The sequence below is a fragment of the Talpa europaea genome (assembly GCF_964194135.1).
Source record: "Talpa europaea genome assembly, chromosome: 6".
NCBI classification, from domain to species: Eukaryota; Metazoa; Chordata; class Mammalia; order Eulipotyphla; family Talpidae; genus Talpa; species Talpa europaea.
In genome coordinates, this window is record NC_140072.1 from 27,311,492 (window position 1) to 27,335,474 (window position 23,983).

General features: G+C 35.5%; 1 protein-coding gene across 1 annotated transcript in view; it reads right to left on the reverse strand.

The window, feature by feature from the left end:
* Positions 1-23,983, reverse strand: part of SRBD1 (S1 RNA binding domain 1) — a gene marked incomplete at its 3' end in the record, with an annotated part of 172,066 nt that overhangs the window by 104,060 nt on the left and 44,023 nt on the right. The window contains exons 13-14 of the mRNA XM_084235269.1: positions 17,262-17,352; positions 16,448-16,555 (exon numbers count right to left, since the gene is read on the reverse strand). Coding sequence (XP_084091395.1) covers positions 16,448-16,555; positions 17,262-17,352 — 199 coding nt within the window. The remainder of the gene's footprint in view (positions 1-16,447; positions 16,556-17,261; positions 17,353-23,983) is intronic.

Genomic DNA, 23,983 nt, shown 5'->3' on the forward strand with positions numbered 1-23,983 from the left:
CAAATGTAGATGAGTAAACTTTACAGCTATTCCTAGAAAGATAAAGAGAACAACTGTACAGTCCTTACTGTATTCCCATCCTCAAGGGTCCTCAACTCTCCATGGGGTACTCTCCCGCCCTGCCCACCACCTTACCGCATACCCCAACCCTTTCAAACTGGCCCAGGAAAAGGAAAACCTTCACCAAAGCAAAAAAGAAACAAAAGCTCCACCTGGTCTGCTGTGCTTCCAAGGGCCTAGGTGGCCATTTAAGGAGTAACCAGGAAATTCTGAGTAAGCATGATTTTCTTCATGCTCCCCCTTCCCTGTCATGCCACCTTTATCTCCCTAAATAAGAGTCAACGAAAGTCCATTTTATGTGATAATCCCAACAACTGTATGTCTGCTTGTTTTAAAAACAAATTGTGTTAGTTCTGCCAAGTCAGAAACATATGTGAATTTTTAAAAAAAATTATGAATTAATTTTCCCTGGAATTTAAACTCCAGAGCATCCTTAGTGCCTGGGTTTAATGTGTTTTTTCCTTCAGAGGATGAAATTTGCCTGCTGGACAGCAGTGGAACACTTCTAAATACTGTTATATGATAACCTATTTAATCCTTGTAACAATCATATAAAGCGAATGCTCATGTTTTTAAAAGACACACCTAAAACATGAACTGCAGAGAGAAAAGTAAAAAAAGAAAATTGGAAAATTACATCCCAGGCAATTATAAGTCAAAAGAAAGTGTTCTAGGTCAGTGAAGGAGGGTCCAACAAATAGTGGTGGGCAGTACAGAGTCAGCAGTGGCAGGATCCATGGCCCAGTGGCAAGGGTCAGGTCAGGCCCATGCCTGCTGTAGTATATCTCAAACTAAGAATCTGGTTTCATTGAAAAGCATATGGATGAGATATTGAAAAGCATATGGCCAGAAACTTTATGAGAAAGTAAACTCACACCTATTCAAACTGCCAAAGAGTTGCTTTTAACATTTTTGATACAACAGAAAGTTACTCAGTCATAAAGAGGAGTAAGATTTTGATGATACAACATGGATGGATCTTGAAAGTTATGCTAAGTGAAAGATGTCTGACAGAGAAGTACAAGTATTGCATGATTCCATTTACATAATGTACTTAGAATAAGTAAATATATAGCAACAAAAGATTAAGTATAATGGGGTGTCAGGGAAAATTACTGTTTAATGGGTACAAACTTGGGTATAATGATAAACTTTTAGATGTAGATAGCAATGATTATTATACAACACTGTAAATATATTTAATGCCAGTAAACTATTATACTCTTATGAATGGTTAAAATAATCAGTAATATGTATTCTTCACCACAGTTCCAGTTGATAAACAAAAATATAAATAAATTTTAAAAGGACAAAGTTATATTTCACAACCACAACGGAATAAAATTAGGAATCAGAAAGATATCTGGAAAACTGACAAATATGTGAAAATTTAACAATACACTCCTAAGTAACAAATGTGTCACAGAAGAAATAAAAAAGGAAATTAGAAAATACTATGAGGCAAAGATAACAACAAACCAAATACACAGGCTACAGTAACAGGTACAGAGATCTAAACACCTACATTTAAAAAAAAAAAAAAAGAGTATCTCAAATCAGAAAATGAACTTTCCACCTAAGACAGTGGGAAAAGGGCAAACTAAACCTAAAACAAGCAGAAGGAAAAAATTATAAAGAATATAAATTAAGTAGAGAAGGGCAAAAGGATATAGAAATTCAATTAAATCAAAAGTTGGTTCTTAGAAATTACCAAAAAAAATTTACAAACCATTAGCTGGACTGACCAAGAAACCAGAAATGGATACAGGATACTACTACCAACCTTACAAAAAATAAAAATGACTATAAAGGAACAAGAAAAATTGCATGCCATAGTTAGATGAAATGCACAAATTCCTGAAAAAGAGACAAACTACTGAAATAAGAAATAGACTATCAGAGATAGACCCATAATAACAAATAAAGATATTGAGTTAATAATCAAAAAACTACCCACAGAGAAAAGCAAAGACCCACATGGTAAAAATAATGGGGAAATCAGAACCCTTATATACTGTTGGTGGGGTTATAAAATGGTGCCAATAGTTTAAAAAACAGTCTGCAATTCCTCAAACAATTAAACATAGATACCACAGTAATTCCACCCCTCCATAGATACCCAACAGAAATGAAAACATATGTCCACACAAAAATTTGTAGATGAATATAGCAGCACTATTCATAATAGAGTGGAAATAACCCAGTAACCAATAAATGACAAGATATGGTATACCCATACTATGAAATCTTAATTTGACCGTAAAAGTTCTGATACATATTATACCATGGATGAACCTTGAAAACATTATGCTAAGTGAAAGAAGTCAGTTACAAAAGACCACATATGCTGTGATTTCATACATAGAAATGCTCAGAACATAGAGACAGAAAGTAGATTTGTAGTTGGTTAGGGGTGGGTTGGAGGTTTGGGAAAAATAAGGAGTAACAATTAAAGGGGTACAAGGTTTCTTTTTGAGATGATGAAAATGTTTTTAAATTGACAATGACAATGGTTGTGCATATCTTCAAATAGACTAAAAACCATTGATTTGTATACTTTAAATGAGTATGGTGTGTAAATTATATCTCGTTTTAGTTCAATAAATGAATTGAGACATTCAAAATCAACAAACAAAACTAGTAACACCCAAATGCCCATCAACTCTAACACAGAAAATATTATATGATTATATAATATTGAAAATGAATGATTCACAGTTATATATATCAAAATGAATGAATTGGGCCTCCCCTGGCGGCGCAGGCGGTTGAGCGCTAGGCTGCGAAGCTGCTGCAGCCTCTGCAGCGCTGGTTCGATCCCCGGCCCCCGGTGAAGGTCCCACATGGCACGCAGACCTCTCCTGCTGTGCCCACTGCTCCCCTCAGCAGTGTACTTCAGTCCCTCTGCCTGTTCTGCTTCCCGCTCTGGCTCTGGTGAATCCTCTCACCCTCCCTCACTTCTGACTGTACCCAGTGCTTGTATAAATAAATAAATAAATCTTAAAAAAAATGAATGAATCTATAAAATAATCTTGAGTAAAAAAAAAAAAAACAAACTCACAGAAGAGCACATGCCATTGGACTGTATTCATATAAAGGAGTCTTCATAAAAAATAGCAAGAGAATTATTAACACAAAGTTCACGAGAGTTAGTATGGAGGGGGAGATAGGACATGTGAAGATAGAAAGATGGGGCTTCAAGATTACTGGTAGTGTTACTTGTTTCAAACCTGAATGGGGAGGACACAGATTAAACACTGTTGATTAAATGATTGATTAAATTATAATTATCTTTTTGTTTGCACAGTATATATACTAATGTTTATATATATTTATATATAAATTTATTTATATATATAAATGTTTTTAATGTATAGATGACATTTGGTTTTAATCTGGAAAATATACCCTATATCTTTCATATCCTCCATAGCCATCATGGGAGTATCTTATGCACAGAAGGGTAATGCATAACATATCAAATATAAGTATACTCTCTACATACATATGTGCAGGTAGGAGAAGGTTAGTTTTATTTTATTTTATTTTTAAAGATTTATTTATTTATTTTATATAAGCACTGGGTACAGCCAGAAGCGCTGGAGGGAGAGAGAATTCACCAGAGCCAGAGCAGGGAACAGAACAGGCAGACCGACGAAATACACTGCTGAGGGGAGCAGTGGGCACAGGAGGAGAGGTCTGTGTGCCATGTGGGACACTCACCTGCGGCTGGGGATCGAACTGGTGCTGCAGAGGCTGCGTGCAGCTTTGCAGCCCAGCGCTCAACCGCTGCGCCACCAAGGGAGGCCCAGGAGAAGGTAAGTTTTAAAACAATTCAAATTTTTGAGTAACAACATGAGTAAATCAATCAACAATATACTCTACTAAAGAGATGAATAATAATGCCTTCTTATAACCAAGATAAACAATTTTCTAAACAGCTATGTAGATAAGTTCAGTTTAAAGAAAGCTGTATTTTAAATGTCACAGTAGAAGTACACAGAAAACTTTATAAGAAGAGACAGAGAAGGCAAGATTAATTCCAATCACAGACATCTATGAGAACCTCGTGGAAGTTGTGGCATCTGAGACAGACCATGAAGTACAAGAAAGACTGTGATAGGCAGAAGATGAGGAAAGGATATTCCAAGGGAAGGAAACAGTATGAACAATTATTATTATAACAAATTTTGAAATTATAATAAAAATAACAGCAGCTAATGTTAATTGCATAGTGTGCCAAACACTATTTTAACTACTTTTAAATGTAGTATCTCATTTAATCAAGTAGGTAAGTGCAAATGAAGTTACAGAATATCAAGAAATGTTATTTTAAATCATTTTAATACTATACAAATACATTTTAACAAACAATAATTACAAAAGATTTTGAAAGACTTTCATAAGTCAAGGTTACATTGATAAGCTGAAAAAAAGGTATAAATGTAAAATCAAATAAGTTTCATTTTCTATAACGTGATTTCTATTTTTCATTATTCATATTATGAAAGTTAATAGAAATTGATCCACAGACAATCCTAGTGGTTATCTGAAAAGCAAAATGCTTTTAAATACTTTTTCTTAAATAGGGAGAAACAGCTAGCTGGTATTTGTGAAACAAAGAAGTAATCAGTTTCAAAACTGAGCTACAATTTCTACTATATATATTCAGCCTAAAATAGAAATAAACACCTTCTAAAATATAAATTTACAGGAAAATAAACATTCTACAATACATATAACAAGCCTTCTTGAATCTTGTTTCCTTTATTCTTCTTAAGACTCAGTTTTCCACATTACTATCTTCAAAGTTTTTTCTCATATGGAATAAACCTGCTGTGATATTAAACTAATTAAATAATCTCTGAATAAGATACTGATATTGCCTTTTATTTTTTCTTTCAAAGAGGTTTGATGAATTTTCTTTGGCTACTCTCTTCAATCTCAGAATCCAGAGGAGTGTCTCCTCACTCTGATCTTAAGGACTGAATTGACTCCCAACCCAAAGAAAAACACAAACCATCTTGGGATGAAGATAACTTAAAAACAATGTTCTTAACTTCTCATTTATTCTCTTCCCTGGCTTACTACCGCCACCCAACTACCACCACCAAAACCACCACCACCAGCACCACTATCACCTCCCCACAAGACTTGAAACAACTGCTTTAAATTTCTTTTCGTGCAGCAAGCAATAGCTTGTAAAAGGATGCAAACCAGCTGAAACATTTGACAGACAGTGTTAAATCCCAGGGAATTCCTATCAACCATTTTAGTTTAAAAGGTACTTTGATGTTGGCTATCTTTCATGTACCTCTTTCATGGCACATTAATAAAGAAAACGAAGCTCAAGTAAATCAAGTCCCAAGGTCACATCTAGAATTACAGCACTGTAGGTACCTGATGAAATACGGATTAATGCTGCATGAGTAGTGAATAAATAAAAGCACCTCTACCCACCAATCAGGCAAGTTTTACAAGTGCTTCTGAACTTTATTCTGCAACTAGACCTGAGACATCTTTAATCCTTCATGCCCCTAAAACCTAATTATCATAATGTGAACCTAAATGTTAGGGTCCTTCAAAATGCAAGTGCTGTGAAGCAGAAAAGTAATGGGAATTAAGCTGGGTGTAACCTTAGAAATGTACGGATGTGGGGAACTTGAAAGTGGTATTTCAACAAGTTAGGAGAGCATAATATAAAGATTTAGTCACATAAAATACATTAGAATCCAAAGGTAACCCCCCCCCAGAAAAAAAAACATATAAAACACAAATGTGGTAGACAAGAACACATATCAATTTCTGTCCCTAGAATTTCCAACTCCTATACACTATATAACCAAAAGAAAAGGATTTTGACAACAAAGGAGTCTAACAATTCTAAGCATTCTTCTAATAAAATTTAAACAAGACAGAACCATATAATTCTGTACTAATAGCCAGTTCTAATAAAATACTTAAATGTTTTCCAGTCATCATCCAACTAACATTTTAAAAAGTGCTAGCCAATGGTGAGGAAATCAGCAAGATATTTAATGCTCAGGAAAATATGAATGCGAATAGACCAGAGTAAACAATTTCAAGATAAAATTCAACCTACTAGAAATCTGTTGATAATGCAGTCTTATCCCTCACACAGCTAATTATTCTAGGGACTATGACCAAAAAAGAGCTAAAATTACATAAAATAAATACATTCATCTTGTACTTACCATATATCTGCGTTCACTACAAGAGAGAATTCAGCATAAATCAGGACCACCACATTAGGCCCTAGTCACAGCAACATTACTAAAAGTCCCAAATAAGCTACCAAATGGTTCCTAACTTCACCAAGTATACCATTTATGGAATGTCTATGCATAATTCTTTTACCTACCTACTTATAAGCATGAGAAACTTGTTATTCTTGTCTACCCAGCTGATGTCTCTATGACAGGAAATATAATTTACCTTATGTATATAATTTAACAATCAACAACTATGTGTATATAAAATTGGTGAACTCTACATTCTACTCTCGAGCCCACAGGTAAAATGTTGGTTTGAAGGAGGATCTAGGGTTATAAAATTGTACATGCACAAATTGAAACAGAAAAAAAAAATAAAACAATTGCTCAAAATAAGGCACTCTTTCTTCCATTTCCAAAGGTTATCAAAAACACTCATAAAAATCCCCAAGTTCATCAATTGTTACATTAATGCGGAACATATTGTTAATTTACATTTTAGGTTCTGTTATAGCAAATACACTTGTCTAAACAGAACATCTGTTTTGGTTATAATACACTGTATCTTTGGCAAGAACTTGTAATAAAACTAACAAAAACAATCAAGAATCTTTATTGGATCTGGCAACAAAAGCAGATTTGTAACCAAAAACCTGAAGACGAGAAATGACCATCACTGGGCTCTCAGCCAGTTCTAATCTAAGTCAATAAACAAAGATCTGCAAGAGGGGCTACAGTTAAGGAGTTGGAGTAACTCCTGCAGATATTTAAATTGAACTTAGAGACACAGAAACACATGGGTTACAAAACTGGTAAAACATTTTATTTTGATCAAAAACTGTCAAACTGAATCGGAATCCAAATAGCATTTTAAAACCAAACACACATACACAATTATTCATTTCTTATGCCTCCTTTCCCAACAACACATCATTGAAATGGTCTTATTTAAATATTTTAAATATTTTGGCATCTCAACAGAATTAACATAAATTACATTGGTTATAAAACAAGTTCAAATTTAAATTTACTTAATGTCACAAACATTCCAAAAAAAGGAAGTCTTATAAATAAGAACCAAGTGTTTATAAAACTGACTATAGTTTACATTTCTTATATGTAATACATATTATATATATAGTTTATAGTAGAAATGGAGAGTAGAATACCAATGGGTGAAAGACGACAATCCTAGAACACTGCAGAACATTTTCTCAGTCATCACTGTAGAACAAGAAATTTAAGTGCCCTATCACTTTAACTTGTCAACAAGCAAAATAATCAAACTAATATCCAGAAAACAATTAAGGCTTTCCCAAGTTCCAAGACTAACTCATGGTGGTCTTCATCATAGCTAAGAAATTGCAGATGGAGGAAACAGGATGTTTAAATACAAAGAAATGGATTTGATATTCCACATGAAAAACAAATTATCGCACTAGTCAGAAATAAATAACAGCAACCACAGCAACTTTTCATCCATATAATACAATTTTAACTTGACAAAATTATGAAGCTTATATAGCTAAATGCATTCTAAGTGGTATACCTGAGCTTACTGATTTGTTGGAAATAAATCTCTTTAAACCAAAACAAAAGTATAGATCCAAGTGGCTTAGAACATGAGCAGTCTGCTGCATGGTACTTTGGGAGAATCTCCAATGGTCAGAATTCAATGAAACTTTAGAAATCACCCTATCAGTGATTTGGTGGTGGGAATTCTATGGGGACTACGCCTGAGAGGAGAAAGCATACATTGTACAAAAAAAGAATAATGTAAAATATATAATAAAAAAAATTACCCTATCAAAAATGCCTCCTAGCAGGCCTACCTGGTGGCGCAAGGGGTTAAGATGCAACCTATGAAGCTGTCCACAGCCTCTGCAGTGCAAGTTCGATTCCCAGCCGGCCAGGAAGCAACCCATATGGCGCAGCAGACCTCTCCTGTCTTGCCCGCTGCTCCCCTCAGCAGTGTACTTTAGTCGATTTGCCTGTTCTGTTCCCCACTCTGTCTCTGATGAATCCTCTCAACCCCCAGCCCCGCACCTGCTTCTGGCCTGTACCCCAGCTCTTATATGCATAAATAAATAAATCTTTAAAGAAAATGCCTCCCAGAATCACAAAAATCATTAAAGTTCATCTTGTTAGACTAGATCCAACAACTCTTAGGGTCTTTTTTTCAAAAACTTTTCTGATCCTGATTAGAATATACCTAATGTCCACAGATTTGAAAAGCATGCCTCTAAATCTTTACTAAACTATTGGTTACCTAACTCAGTGTCTGTGGCATGCAACTAGTGACTCATACCAGACATCTACCTATGAGCTAAGCAACACACTTTTGGGAGTTATACAACCAAATCTTTGTTTCCTAGTTTTTCCACAAGAGTATCAAGTGACTATCAAAAGTTGTGGTGAGACATAGATGTGTCTAATAGTTTAGTTTTCCTAAAAGAAAATGAAATAGGGTAAGACCAAAATGTTTATTTCTAAAAAATCATACTGATTTCCTATTTTTGTTGTAGTATTATCCCTTCTTAAGTGCTTCACCATCCTTTTATAACAATTATAACCCTGACTGATCAAGATCACACTCAGCAGTCTTTTGTGTAACATCGAATTAACATCTGGCTATCTCCAGGCTTCCACTATTACCACCAACATTGGTACCAAAACTTTACTTACAACACAACCACAACTCCAGAAAATGTTTCATGTGGACTAAAGATAAAATGAGAAACAGGGGCTTCTTACTAGCACCATATTTTAGTTAGATTCCCCCCTTTTTTAAGAATAGAATACTTATTCTGTTTCAACCCCCAGATCATTCTATCTCACAAATTAAAAGAGGAGTTGAGCAATTCCACCTTCTCCTAGCCACTTAGCCATTCCCGACAAGCAGGAAGATAACTTTCCGAACTCTTTTTTCTAAGATAACCATTATAAGTCTTCTATGCTATATTTAGCACTTGCTGGTGGGAGGCAGTCAGTAAGCGGAGGAATTCAGACCTTAAGATCTAGTCTTTATTCTTGCAAAACAGTGTCTCTTCTCTTATACAAATTCCTTGGTTACTTATACTATTTTCAGTCTTATACATGTCCTTTTAAAATCAAAATCACAAGTTCTCAGCACATAGACAAAAATTTATTTTTTATTCCCAATCTTTTCCTGTTGGAAAAGCCCCTACAAGTCAATGTACTCTATCCAGAACATAGTGGATTTTATATAACATGTTTAAATACATGAGCATTAAATACTATATGTTAGCAGATATCAAAAACTTAAGAAAAATGTATGAGCATTAAAAAAAATGATTTACCCAAACTTAGTTTGATAGAGAATCATTTTTGAGTAATGTAATTCATAGCCTGATATACTTTTAAAAGTATTAAGACTTAGCAAACTGTTACCCAAACTTTTTCCTTGCATTATTTTCTTTTTTAAAAAATTTATTTGTTTATGCATACAAGAACTGGGGTGTAGGCCAGAGGTGCAGGAGGGTGAACGGATTCACCAGAGACAGAGTGGGGAACAGAACAGGCAGATCTATTGAAACACACTCTTGAGGGGAGGAGCAGGCAAGAAAGGAAAGGTCTGCTGCGCCATGTTGGTAGGTCCCTGGCAGGGGATTGAACTCATGCTGCAGTGGCTGCGGATAGCTTCATAGTGCTGATGCTTACCCCCTGGTGCCACCAGGGAGGTCCTCCTTGCATTCTTTTCTTTTCTTTTTAAAGATTTATTTATCTATTTATACAAGCACTGGGTATAGTGTGGAAGGGTGAGAGAATTCACCACAGCCAGAGCGGAGAGCAGAACAGGCAGATTGACAAAGTATACTGCTGAGGGGAGCAGCGGGCAGCAGGAGAGGTCTAAGCACCTTGTGGGACCCTCGCCCGGCGGCCGGGGATCGAACCAGCGCTGCAGAGACTTCGGGCAGCTTCGCAATCCAGTGCTCAACTGCTTCGCCACTGGTTATTTTCTAATGTAATTATCTAATGTAATTATCTAATTATCTAATTATTATTTTCTAATGTAATTATCTTACTCTGTTTTTCTATAAAATTTTGTTACCAACAGTGCATCCCTGAAATGGCCCACTAGAAGCCTTTTTCCCCACAACAAATGTGTAGTAAATGTCATAAAGACAAAGTACAGAACAATCTGAGAAAATGAAATTTTAAATTCCATAAGAAGCTTAAATTAGAAACATAAACATGGGGAAAACAAATTACACAATTTGCAAAAATTATGACAAATAGATCAATCATATATATATTTAATATACATATATATTTAATATATAAGACATTTACAAATCCTTATGGATGCCGCCAACAATGTAAGTAAAGGACACCAACAAGTCACTTACACATACAAAAAAAAGGTCCAGAAATGGCCAATGAACACATATTTTTACTTCATTAATAATAATAATATGTGCCAGATGCTGTTCTAAACACTGTGTATGTGTGTGTATGTGTGTGTAAACTCATTTAACCTCCATAATTCTATAAGATGGGTATTATTATCCCATTTATGGATGATAAAACTGAAAGACTAATTTTTTCCTAGGTCGCATTATTAACAAATAAGTGGTATTCTGGGACAGCAATGAAGCAATTAAAGCAAAAATCATAGAGCAAAAAAAGCACTGTGCTAATCCCCAGGTCCCAGAGAAATGGGAGTGGAAACACTGACGTCAGAGGATACAAAGGCAGTCACTCTGGAAGACAACGTGGCAGTGTATTTCAAAGCCTTAAAAATATACAGCTTTAAAATAAATTTTCTTTAAAAAGCAATAATTCACATAATTCCAGATAGTGGTTATGTGTGGTGGAGGCAATTCGAGGAAAAAGCACACAGAGAGCCTAAAAGCTGGGAACAAAGACATTCGATTTCTTCTTTAAACTGTATATAGGTTCTATATTCTTTGGCACAGTTTGACATATTTCACAATAAAAATGCTTTATTTTCTCCCCTTTTTATCTGAACTTTTATATGTACCAGTAATATAAATGTTTTAAAATAACGGAATCCAAATTAGCCAACATACTGTGAAGAGATAGAAATATATTGTGGAAATAATCTAAAGTTATAGATTGATTGATATTTAAACATTCTTCAGTTTAGGAGTAGTGGTAATGTATCTTTTTAAACATGTACTGCACTTCTTCAAATATATTCTACAGAAACACAAGTATGTGCAAAGATTTAAAAACAAGAACAGTCACATTAGCTTTGCTGATAATAGTGATAATTAGAGCAATCCAGCTGTCAAACAGTAAGGTTATCTAAAATACAAGGGTATCTGCAATAATTTTTAATGATTTTGTAAAGTCTGTGTATTGGCATGGGAAAAAGGTTTAAAATATATTAAGTGTGGAAAGGGTTATAAACATGTACAATGAGGGTTCTTCTTTATAATATATTTTTACATAATTTTATCATATATTAAGCTAGAAATATTCTCTAAATTATAACAATTTAGATAATAAAAATTCCTATCACTTACCTATTTTCCAACTAATGTACAATGATAAGTGCATTAATATGTTTAAAGGAATAATGTTTGTATTTTAATTCCAAGGTAAAAGATTTTCATTAGCTTCACTACTTGGCATTCTTCACAAATGAGTTAATCCCCGGAAGCTCAAGCTATTCCCTTCAATTAAGTTACATTGTCAAAGATACACCAACTTGTCTCAAGAGAAAGTTATGATTCCTTAAATTATAAGTTCCTTCTATTAAATGTTTGGTAAACTCCTGGAATAAAAGAATAAGTCCAATGTGTAGTTCACAAACCGTTTTTTCCTAAATAGAGTGCACCCATCTGCTAGTCCTCCAATGAAATGAAGCCCATTAATATAATCTAACCTCAAAAACCATATAGCCCCAACCCTCCACTGCAGCTCCCCCTCCTTTTTCTCATTTTCCATCACCTTCTTAGTTAATTCTGTTTGCGAATTTTTTCTATCATAATGAAAGAGCTCATTAGGAAGCAAAATTACTTAACTTTGTTTTCTTTAATTGCCTCCTTGAAGGCATGTTGTAGTCTTTAAAGTAGCAACAGTTAGCACAGGATCTGAATTAATAGCGCTACACTTTCTTTTCTGTTTTCTATTATCAGGATGTAAGTGGTCCTGTGAATCTTTGTCTCCAGAATGCACACAATGCTGTGATTTCTAGCAATGTTTCCACTTTCAACATAAATCTTGCCAGTAAGTTTGAAATATAAAACAGCGAATGCTAGAGATTACATATAATTCTTAAATGGCTTATTAAATAAATTCATAACTCTAACAATTCAATTTATTTTGGAAGCCATATGTCTTTGGCAAAATACAAGTGTATAATCTGCCAAATATAAATTTCTATATCAATGGGAAAAAAGGAGAAAACAGTATGTCATAAATTTACCAAAGCATTAAGCAATGGGTAGATTTTTATTTTATTTTAATTACTTTATTATATAAAGTAATTCTGGAAATAGTCTCAAAAACACATTATCAATTAAAAATAGTTTTACTCTCAATATGTAAGAATGAAAGTAGTAAATATTTATTGAGATGTACCTATAAGTAAAGAAATATGCTTAATGTGAAAGAAGAGTTAAATAAAACTAAGTCCCCTGATTTAAGGTTTCAATTTAGGAAAAACTAGATACATTGCATATTAACACAAATGTTTCATAAGGAGCTTACTTACCATTTCTATATTTGAATAAATTTTACCATTGCTACTCAAAAGAACACACTCTAGCACACACTTAAAACAGGTACAATAATGTATTAGAATTTCTTTTCACAAAATAATTCCAATTTTAAATACATGTGACTAAACCTTAGTATAGTTAAGTTCTATTACTTAATTTTAGGCTATTATTTTTTAATTTGATAATTAGGACATGACATTTTGTATGACTTCTCCCATGATATGATTAAATATCAGAGTTTATAAGCTATTTTAAAGGTAGGGAGAGATTTGAGTGAAAGGTAAGTTAGGTGGATGAGGTCAGGAAGCATGGGGATTTGCAAGTTAAGAAATAAGTCATGGTACATGACTTACCTTGGCACGCATGTCAAGGTAAAAAAAAAGTGCTGGAGGAATAGATAAAAGTAAATGTGCTGGTGGATGTGTCAGGAATAAATTTTTTCAGGAGAATAGCTGACAGTATTATTGGAATTCATATCAGATTATCTGTTCAGAGGTGCTAAATATGACTGCCAGAGTTTCAACTTAAATGCAGTTAGCAGGGCGCCTTCTAACTATATAAAACAACTATTAACAGACCTAAAACAACACACTAACAAAACCACAGTAATAGTGAGAATTCTCAACATGCCACTTGCACTTAGGGATAGATGATCCAGATAGAAAGTTAACAAGGAAATAAAAGCAATAAATGTAGTATTTGACCAGCTGTACTTAACAGACATGTATAGAGCCTTCTGTTCCAAAAGAATTGAAAACACATTATTCTCAAGTACACATGGAGAATTCTCAAGGACAGATCACATATTGAGACATAAAACATGCCTCAAAAATTATATGAAAATACAAATTATATCAAGCATCCATCTTCTCTGATCAAAATGGAATATAGCTAGAAATTAACCACAAAAAGGATCCCAGAATAAACCAAAGCAGGTAAAGACTAAACAAAATAATTTTGAATAACTCCTGGGTCAATGAAGAAATCATAAAGTATTTGGACTTAAACACTTAAAAGAACAATGCTCTGTTGGACAACTGAAATTTATTTTGTAAGTATTTACTATCCAAATTCAAAGAAGCAGATTTCATTCATGCCACTAGTTATATCTAGTAGGAGCTCCAGTTAAGAGTAACATCATTTCAAAAAAAAAAAAAGTTACATCATCTCAAAGATTAACCCACACTTAAAATAGTTACTGCAAATACCCTTGAAAAATAGAAAATATATAATGCATTCTATTTCCAATCTTCACAATGATGGTAATAGGTATTATTACCAGAGATGAAGAAACTTTGATTTTAAAAGAGGTTTAAAATTGTATGGCAAGTCACAGAGGTACTTAGAGGCAGAGCCTGAACAGAGGTCTGTCCCCAGAATCCAAACACATCACTATACTTCAGCACCCATCATGAGTTTGTTTGTTTTTTTTAATATTTATTTATTTATTTATTTATTTATACAAGCACTGGGTACAGTCAGAAGCAAGAGAGAGTAAGAGAATTCACCAGAGCCGGAGCGGGGAGCAGAACAGGCAGAAAGATCGAAGTACACTGCTGAGGGGAGCAGCGGGCGGCAGGAGAGGTCTGCACGCCATGTGGGACCCTCGCAGGCAGCTGGGGATCGAACTGGCGCTGCAGAGGCTGCAGGCAGCTTCGCAGCCCAGTGCTCAACCGCTGCACCACCAGGGGAGGCCCCCATCATGAGTTTTAATCAAAATGGTTTCTTATTCAATACAAGGATCTCATGGCACCACCTGATTTATGTAGAATTTATTATTTTATACTCATGAGATATATATTATTATCCTTATCACATGGATGTGAAAAATGAATTTCAGATAGACTTATTAACTAGTGCAAGAAAAAACTGCCTCTAATTTCATAACAATTTCAAATACAGATATTATAAATAAAACATATGTGCAAATAAACACAAATGTATTGATAAATATATATATATCCTATCATTTATTAAAGTCTTGGAGTTTTGTCTTAACGTATGTTACCTCATTTTTAATGTTCTTAAAAATCCTCTGAGGTATTCTTTTCCCTATTTTAATGATGAAGGAAAGTGAAGCATACAGAGATAAAGTAATTCTTTCAAACTTGCATACTAGTGAATAGCAAAAACAAGAGCATTTTAGATTTGTCTGACTCCAAAGTTCATCCTCTTTCTACTATAATCACTGCTGAAAGTTCAATAAAGGAAGACTATAAGCAAATTTATTTTAAACTTATTCAATTTAATTAGCTTAAAATTAATTTTTAATAATTTGAATCACTATAAATGTACCTAAGATATTTAATATTTACATCAAATGAATGTGAACAAGTTAAAAAGAAATCAGAGAAGGTGCCTGAAGTAAATTACATCAGCTATATCAGGCCCTTATTTTAGGTTCACAAAAGGACTGATAACATATGTGCATTTCCCAGATAGGGAAGATCCATAGTATTTCCCAGACCAAACTGAACAAGAAGGAAAGGGGTATAATTGAGGTAGGATTTTTAATATGCCCCATTCTTGAAGCGTGACTGCATAGCACCTACAGGTTGACCATCTCCTAATCTCCTTTGATTGCCCTGAGTTTGCTTGTCTGACATCTTGATTATATTCTAAGCAGACACAATATTACACTAAATATTGAGGCACTCCATTTTTGGCCTAACTAAATGGATCCTAGAATTATTCATATGATGGATTTTACTTTTTGTTTGTTTTGTTGATTTTATCAGTTATGTACTGATCAGATGACTATACGTAGTTCTTACATTTCTCAGTGGAAGATGGCTCTTCATACTTTCCCTTACATATCAGGTTCTGTAACTATATCCATACTCCAAGAATTTAACCATTTAGCATTTTCTTTTTAATTGGGAAGCATGGCTATTTATAGGTCAAATCTGAAGGTAGGAAACAATGGTGAATAAATGCAAAACTTTGATAGATCCAGGGGCAGAAGTAGAGAAATTAGGCCATGCTAATAGCCTGTATGAAATGAAAGTTTACTGCAAATCAGAAAAGAACATCAGAAATGTTTTCAATTTGGAATACTTATTTTGGCACCAAACCAAAGCATCAACACTTTGGGAGCAGGAAGCTAATTATCCATAGGCTATAGCTGCTAGCCTGGTACACCATCCTACTTATTAATCTGTAGATATTTTAGAGCTCATACAACATACACCTGCAAATCCCCTGAACCCAAATAAGCCCTAACTTGCTGCTTCTGTGGTAGGTTTTATAAGACTGAAACTGAAGTTTTTCTACTTTACATTGTCCTACATTTTCTACCTTACATTGTCTTCTGAACAGCAAAAGGTGGCCAGGGGACAAACAAAATATTATATATTTTAAAAAGAAAACAGAATTCATCACAGAAGGAATTTTAGAATATCCTATGCCTTTACAAGAAAACAAAATTGCTTATATCCTTACCAGTAAACAACATCCAGTGGTGCAAAGTAATTTTTCATTATCAGGTCAGCAAAATAAGCTTCTGTTTCTCGGCAGGCAGTTCCATTTCCAATGACCACAGTGCTGCAGCTTTAAGGGAGAAACAGGATGAGACACTAGATGAGCTCAAGGCAATCAATCAGGAGAAAATGTACAAAATATACAAATATTATTACATTCTGCTCTAATTCTCTCATATATCCAAACAACCTCTCCATATTTCACAAGGGAGACAGACTTATGTAAAAGAAAAGACATTGCCCCTACATTTGATACAGAAAGCAGTAAAAAAGTACTGTACTGACTGTCACACAACCTCAAAAACAGTCAACTTTCTTCCCATCTAGAAGGAAGAAAAATTAGAGAAGGGTAAGTAAACTCTGGAACTGTAAGCCATAATAAAGATATTATGACTAAATTATGGGATGTTCTGTTAAATAATGTCTGAGGCTTCAATTACTATTATAGCCATTCCTCAAATGCATGAAAAAGAAAAAAGCAAGAAGGAAAGGAAAGCAAAACAGGAAAAGGAAAAAGAAAGTCCACCCAAATAAAATCCAATTCTCACATTTGCTCCAATAGGAGCACCTTTGTTTAGAGAAGGTGACAGAGGAAAGGAGTCTTCTGGAGTCTCCAATCAAGAGTTCTCCAGCAATTTCCTTCAGCATTGTTTTACATGGTTCCTTCTCTCTCACCAAAGTAGTTCCCTTAAACCCTCCCTCCAAATTAGGGGCTTCAAGGATATCTCTGACTGATTGAATCACTTAAGTACCCAAAAGATCACATATTGTCATACTTGAAATTCAGCAAAAGTCTCTTTATTTTCTCTGCCTCTCGGAAGCCTTGTCCACAATGCAAATAAACCACATCAGTATGAAGTATTTGACCTTTAAAAAAAAAAGAAGAGTCATTTTATAAGAGATTACAAAACATTACATACCAATGACTTAATTAGGCAAGCTGTGACAGGAGAAGGAACTGGTTTGACTTTTAAAATGCATTCTAAATACTCATATTTACTAAATCAGGTTCTCCAAACACTGAAATTTTGTTACTTCCAAAATTCTAAGAACTCTATTTTGTTACACAAGATCATTATTAACTAGATAATAAATATGCCATAATATCTAAGAAAGAAAAGGTTTTTAATAACACCTAAAATCAATAATAGTAAAAACTAACATTCACTGAATATTTTTATATGAGACAATGTTGTGATACTGCTTGATTTCTTCTTTTGCTTATATATATGTGAATTTCTAGCCAGCAGGGAATCGAACCCATGCTGCAGAGACTGTGGACAGCTTCACAGAGCTGAGCTAAACCCGCTGTGCCACCGGGGAGGCCCTGTATGTGAATTTCTTTACCTTTTATAATTTTTAGAAGCATATTTATGAATTGTGAGATTTTAAGTCTTATATTTCAGCTAAAAATAATCAAAAACCTGAGAGTAACTACCTAAAGAACAGAACTAAAAAATATATATGTTTATGTTACAGAAAATAAGAACAAAATAAATCAGAAGTAGTAACCCCAAAATGAGATGTGAGAACTCAGGGATGAATTAAATATGAAAGAAAAATTTATTTCACAATTGAAAACTTAAGCCACTAATTTACAGGGACATATATGTACTTCTATGTTCAAAGCAACACTATTTACAATAGCCAAGTTATAAACACAACCTAAGTGCCTAAGAACAGAACAGAGGATAATGATAAATAAAGTAAATCAGACAGGAAATCAAATACTGGATGGTGTGTTTAACTCATATAGGAACATAGAGGGGGGAAAAAAAGGAGGGGGGGTGTCAGGGCCTCCCTGGTGGCGCACGGGGTTAAGATGCAACCTAGAAAGCTATCCACAGCCACTGCAGCAAGAGTTCAATCCCCAGCCAGGGAACTACCCACATGGCGCAGCAGACCTCTCCTGTCTTGACCACTGCTCCCCTCAGCAGTGTATTTCCGTTGATCTACCTGTTCTGTTCCCCACTCTGTCTCTGGTGAATCCTCTCACCCACCACACCTCTGGCCTGTACCCCAGTTCTTCTATGCATAAATAAATAAATCTAAAAAAAAAAGGGTCACACAAAACCAAAAACCAATAACAAAACCCTAAAATCTGACTGCAGAATTGAACTAGGGAGGAAGACTATGGTATACTGGTGGTAGCTGTGGTATATAACATACATCTAAAGGGTGTGATCCTATATCTCTGAATGATATACAGTGCTGTAAAACAATGTTACCTCAATTAAAAAAATTTTAATTAAAAAAAGCAATTTTTGATTAGAGAAGAACAAAGAGACTCTGGAGGAGACCTGCACACAGCCCCGGGCCGGCCGGTAAGCTTGCGCGGAAAAGCGGCACACTTGGCGTGCTTGAAAAGCAAACGCGGACCGGGATCGCGGCTGCCCAGGTCCCCACGCCTGCGACCTAGGCTTGTGGGGAGACGCGCGGAGGCCCTCACGGGGGTGAAAGTCCCTCACTGAGTAAGCAGGAACCAGGCGCCCAGGCACGGGAGCGGGGTGCAAAAGGCGCCACTCCCGCGCCACTGAACTGGGCTACAGCCCGCGTCCTGGACCTGAGGGCTTTGAACTGAGACCCGGGGCACGAAATTCTGGGCGTGGGTTCTCCACGACGGTGGGGCACAAGGCAGACACAGCACCCCAAAGCCGTTGAGGTTTACCCTACCATTCTCGCTCTCTGTTCCCTGTCCCACGGGGGTGGGGGGGTTGAAAAACAGTCCCCCAAGGACAATAGGAGAGATCTCTGGCGCCACCTAGCGACCAGAAAAAAGTCACTAACACCCCATAGAACAGGGAAATTTCTTAAGACTTCTTGAAAAGGGCAGAAGGCTTCTGGAGGACCTAGTGGCCGGCTGGGAAGTTAGCCCATGCTAGGCCCCTTCCAACCAGCAGTCTGAGCCCACAGAGGGAGCAGGAACCCACGTCCGGGGCAGACCGGGCATGCAGAAGAGTGTGCCTGAGACTGGATGCGCAGGGACTGCGTCCCGCTTCGCCAATTTAGAACAGGGACATTTCTCAGTAAAGACTGCCTAAAACCAGAAGAAAGCTCCCCCAGAAGCCAGAGATGGTTCCTGGAGGAGCCAGAGGGGAGCGGAGAAGTTCACCCAAGATGACGGCCAGTCCGAGCAACACAGTGTCCCAATGCATACGACAAATTAGAAAACAGACAGTAGGGAGTAGAAGAACCACACACAACCTAACAACGCCTCAGGAAAGAAGCACACCACAAAAAGAAAACCACCCTCCATATTGCAATGACAGTAACTTGGAAGAACTTCTGAGCCTTCCAGAAAGAGAATTTAAAATTGCCCTGATTAAAAAAGTGACAGAAGTCATAAAGGAAAACAATGATCAGAAGAAGGAAATTGAGTCCCTAAAGAGGGAAAACAATGGTCAGAAGAATGAAATTGAGTCCCTAAAGAGGGAAAACAATGGTCAGAAGAATGAAATTGAGTCCCTAAAGAGGGAAGTAAAAGAAATGCAAGAGATCAAAGAATTAATGGAGGAACTAAAGAACTCTGGGAAAAGCAATGAAAGCAGAATAGATGAAATGGAAGAACGAATAAGTACTCTTGAAGACACAGAAATAAAAAGAACCAAAACAGAAAAGGAAAGAGAAGTACGAAGGAAAAAGAACGAAGAAAGACTTCGGGAACTATCTGACTCCATGAGGAAAGGAAATATAAGAGTTATAGGAATTCCAGAAGGAGAGGAGAGAGATGTAGGAACAGAGAAAATATTCCAGGAGATCATTGAAGAGAACTTCCCAAATGCGAAGAAGGAGCTGAAAATTGATATACAAGAAGCAAGAAGAACACCAAACTTCCACGACAAAAGGAAAAACACAGCAAGACACATAATAGTAAAGCTCCCAAGAATCCAGGACAAGGAAAAAATAATGAAGCTGACAAGAGGGAAGAAACAGATAACATTCAAAGGAAAACCAATCAGGCTACATCAGACTTCTCTGAAGAAACACTACGGGCAAGGAGAGAGTGGAGGGACATAGTCAACAGACTCCAAGAAAACAGATGCCAACCTAGAATACTCTATCCCGTAAAGCTCTCCTTCCTCTATGAAGAAAGAATATGGACCTTCCCAGACAAAGAGAAACTCCGGAATTTCATTACGACTAAACCCCCACTCCAAAAAATACTACAAGGAATACTAAAGCCAGAACCTCAGAGGGACGAATAACAACGAAAGAAGACCAAAAAAAAAAAAAAAGTTATTAAAAGAATAAATAAATAAAATCAAAGGAAAGACAAACACAATGGCAAATACAGATGCTAACATATCAATATTAACTCTAAATGTAAATGGACTAAACTCTTCAATAAAAAGACACAGAGTTGCAGCCTGGATTAAGAAACAAAACCCAACCTTTTGCTGTCTCCAGGAAACACATTTAGCTACAAAAGATAAAAATAGGCTCAAAGTTAAAGGATGGAAAACAATCCTACAAGCAAATGGACCAAAAAAGAAAGCAGGAACAGCTATACTTATATCAGATAAAACAGACTTCAAACTCAAAAAAATAAAAAGAGACCCCTATGGTCACTACATTATGATCAAGGGGACAATACTTCAAGAAGAAATAACACTCATTAACATATACTCACCAAATGAAGGAGCACCAAAATATATCAGACAACTGTTGTCCTCTCTGAAAACAGACATCAGAGAAAACACATACGTAGTGGGAGACTTCAACACACCACTATAAACAATGGATAGATCAACAAGACAAAAAATAAGTAAAGAAACTAAAGCTCTAAATAAGGACCTAGAGCATTTGGGCTTAACAGACATCTATAGAACACTAAACCCAAAAAAAACGGAGTACACATTTTTCTCAAGCGCACATGGATCATTCTCCAGGATCGATCACATACTGGGGCACAAGACAAACATCAACAGATACACCAAGATTGAAATCATACCAACCATTTTTTCTGACCATGAAGGCATCAAACTAGAAATAAACCATAAAAAGAAGGCAAGGAACTATATCCTACCTCATGGAGATTAAAAACCACACTACTGGAAGACCACTGGACTAATGAGGAAATCAAAGAAGAAATTAAAAAATTCTTTGAATTGAATGACAAGGAGGACACTAATATCCTAAATGTAAGGGATGCAGCAAAAGCAGTAATAAGAGGAAAATATATAGCAATAGAAGCTCACATGAAAAAACAAGAAAGAACTCAAAGAAACAACCTAATCTCGAAGCTCAAAGATCTAGAAAAAGAACAACAAAAAAACCCCAAAACCAGTAGAAGAAAAGAAATAATAAAAACCAAAGCAGAAATAAATGAAATTGAAACTAAAAAAACAATCCAAAAGATCAATGAAACCAAAAGCTGGTTCTTTGAAAAAATCAATAACATAGACAAACCCCTAGCCAGGCTCACAAAGGAAAAAAGGGAGAAAGCACAAATAAACAGGATCATAAATGAAAGAGGAGAAATCACAACGGACACAGCAGAAATCAAAAGAATAATCAGTAACTACTATGAACAGCTATATGGAAACAAGTTCAACAATCTAGAGGAGATGGACAAATTCCTACAACTCTACAATCACCCAAAGCTAGATAAAGAAGAAATACAACACCTAAACAGACCAATTACAAGCAGCGAAATTGAAATGGTAATCAAAAACCTTCCCAAAAACAAAAGCCCAGGACCTGATGGATTTACAAATGAATTCTACCAAACATTCAGAGACGAATTAGTGCCTATCCTTCACAAACTCTTCCAAAAAATTGAGAAGGAAGGGATAATACCAAACACGTTCTATGAAGCCAACATTACACTAATACCAAAACTGAATAAGGACAACACAAAAAAGGAAAACTACAGGCCAATCTCCCTAATGAACACTGATGCAAAAATCCTCAATAAAATTTTAGCTATCAGAATCCAACAATGTATCCATAAGATAATTCACCACGACCAAGTAGGATTCATTCCAGGGACACAAGGATGGTTTAACATCCGAAAATCAAACAACGTTATCCAACACATCAACAAAAAGAAATATAAAAACCATATGATAATATCAATAGATGCTGAGAAAGCTTTCGACAAAGTGCAACACCCATTCATGATAAAAGCCCTTGAAATTCTTGGGATACAAGGAACGTACCTCAACATCATAAAGGCCATATATGACAAGCCAACAGCCAGTATCATCCTCAATGGTGAAAAGCTGAAAGCAATTCCATTAAGATCTGGTACAAGACAAGGATGTCCACTCCCACCACTGCTTTTCAATATAATACTGGAAGTCCTAGCCAGAGCAATAAGACAAGAGAAAGACATACAAGGAATCCAAATAGGAAAAGAAGAAGTCAAACTATCACTATTTGCAGATGATATGATAATATACATAGAGAACACCAAAAACTCCACAGAAAAACTAATTCAACTTATCAATCAATTCAGTAAAGTGGCAGGATACAAAGTCAACACGCAAAAGTCAGTAGCCTTCCTATACACAAACAATAAATCTGAAGAAGAAGAAATAAAAAAAACCATCCCTTTTATTATCGAAACAAAAAAAATCAAATATTTGAGAATAAATCTAGCAAAAGAGGTAAAGGACCTATACAAAGAAAATTATAAAACACTGTTAAAAGAAATAGAAGAAGACACAAAGAAATGGAAAGACATCCCCTGCTCATGGATTGGAAGAATAAACATTATTAAAATGGCCATCCTACCAAAAGCAATATACCGATTCAATGCTATTCCAATCAAAATTTCAATGTCATTCTTCAAAGAAATAGAACAATTATTGATGAAATTCATATGGAATCACCAAAAACCCTGAATAGCCAAAGCTCTCCTGAAAAAAAAAGAAGGGAATGGAGGCATCACACTCCCAGACTTCAAACTATACTACAAAGCCATAATCATCAAAACTGCATGGTATTGGAACAAGAACAGACATACAGACCAATGGAATCAAATAGAAAATCCAGAAATAAACCCACAGATTTATGGTCAACTAATCTTTGACAAAGGAGCAAAGACTATGCATTGGAGCAAAGAAAGTTTGTTCAATAAATGGTGCTGGGAAAACTGGGTTGCTACATGCAAAAGAATGAAGCTTGACCACTACCTCACACCATACACAAAAATCAACTCAAAATGGATTAAAGAACTAGACATAAGACCTGAAACCATAAAATACATAGAAGGAAATATCGGTGAAACACTACGTGATTTGCATATCAAAGACGTCTTTACAGACACATCACCCAAAGCAAAGATAGTGAAGGCAAAGATAAACAGCTGGGACTACATCAAATTAAAGAGCTTCTGCACAGCAAAAGAGACAATAACAAAAACAAAGAGAAACCCCACCAACTGGGAGAACATTTTTGCACACAACACTAATGATAAAGGACTGATCACAAAAATCTGCAAAGAGCTGATGAGACTCAACAACAACAAAGAAAATAATCCAGTCAAAAAATG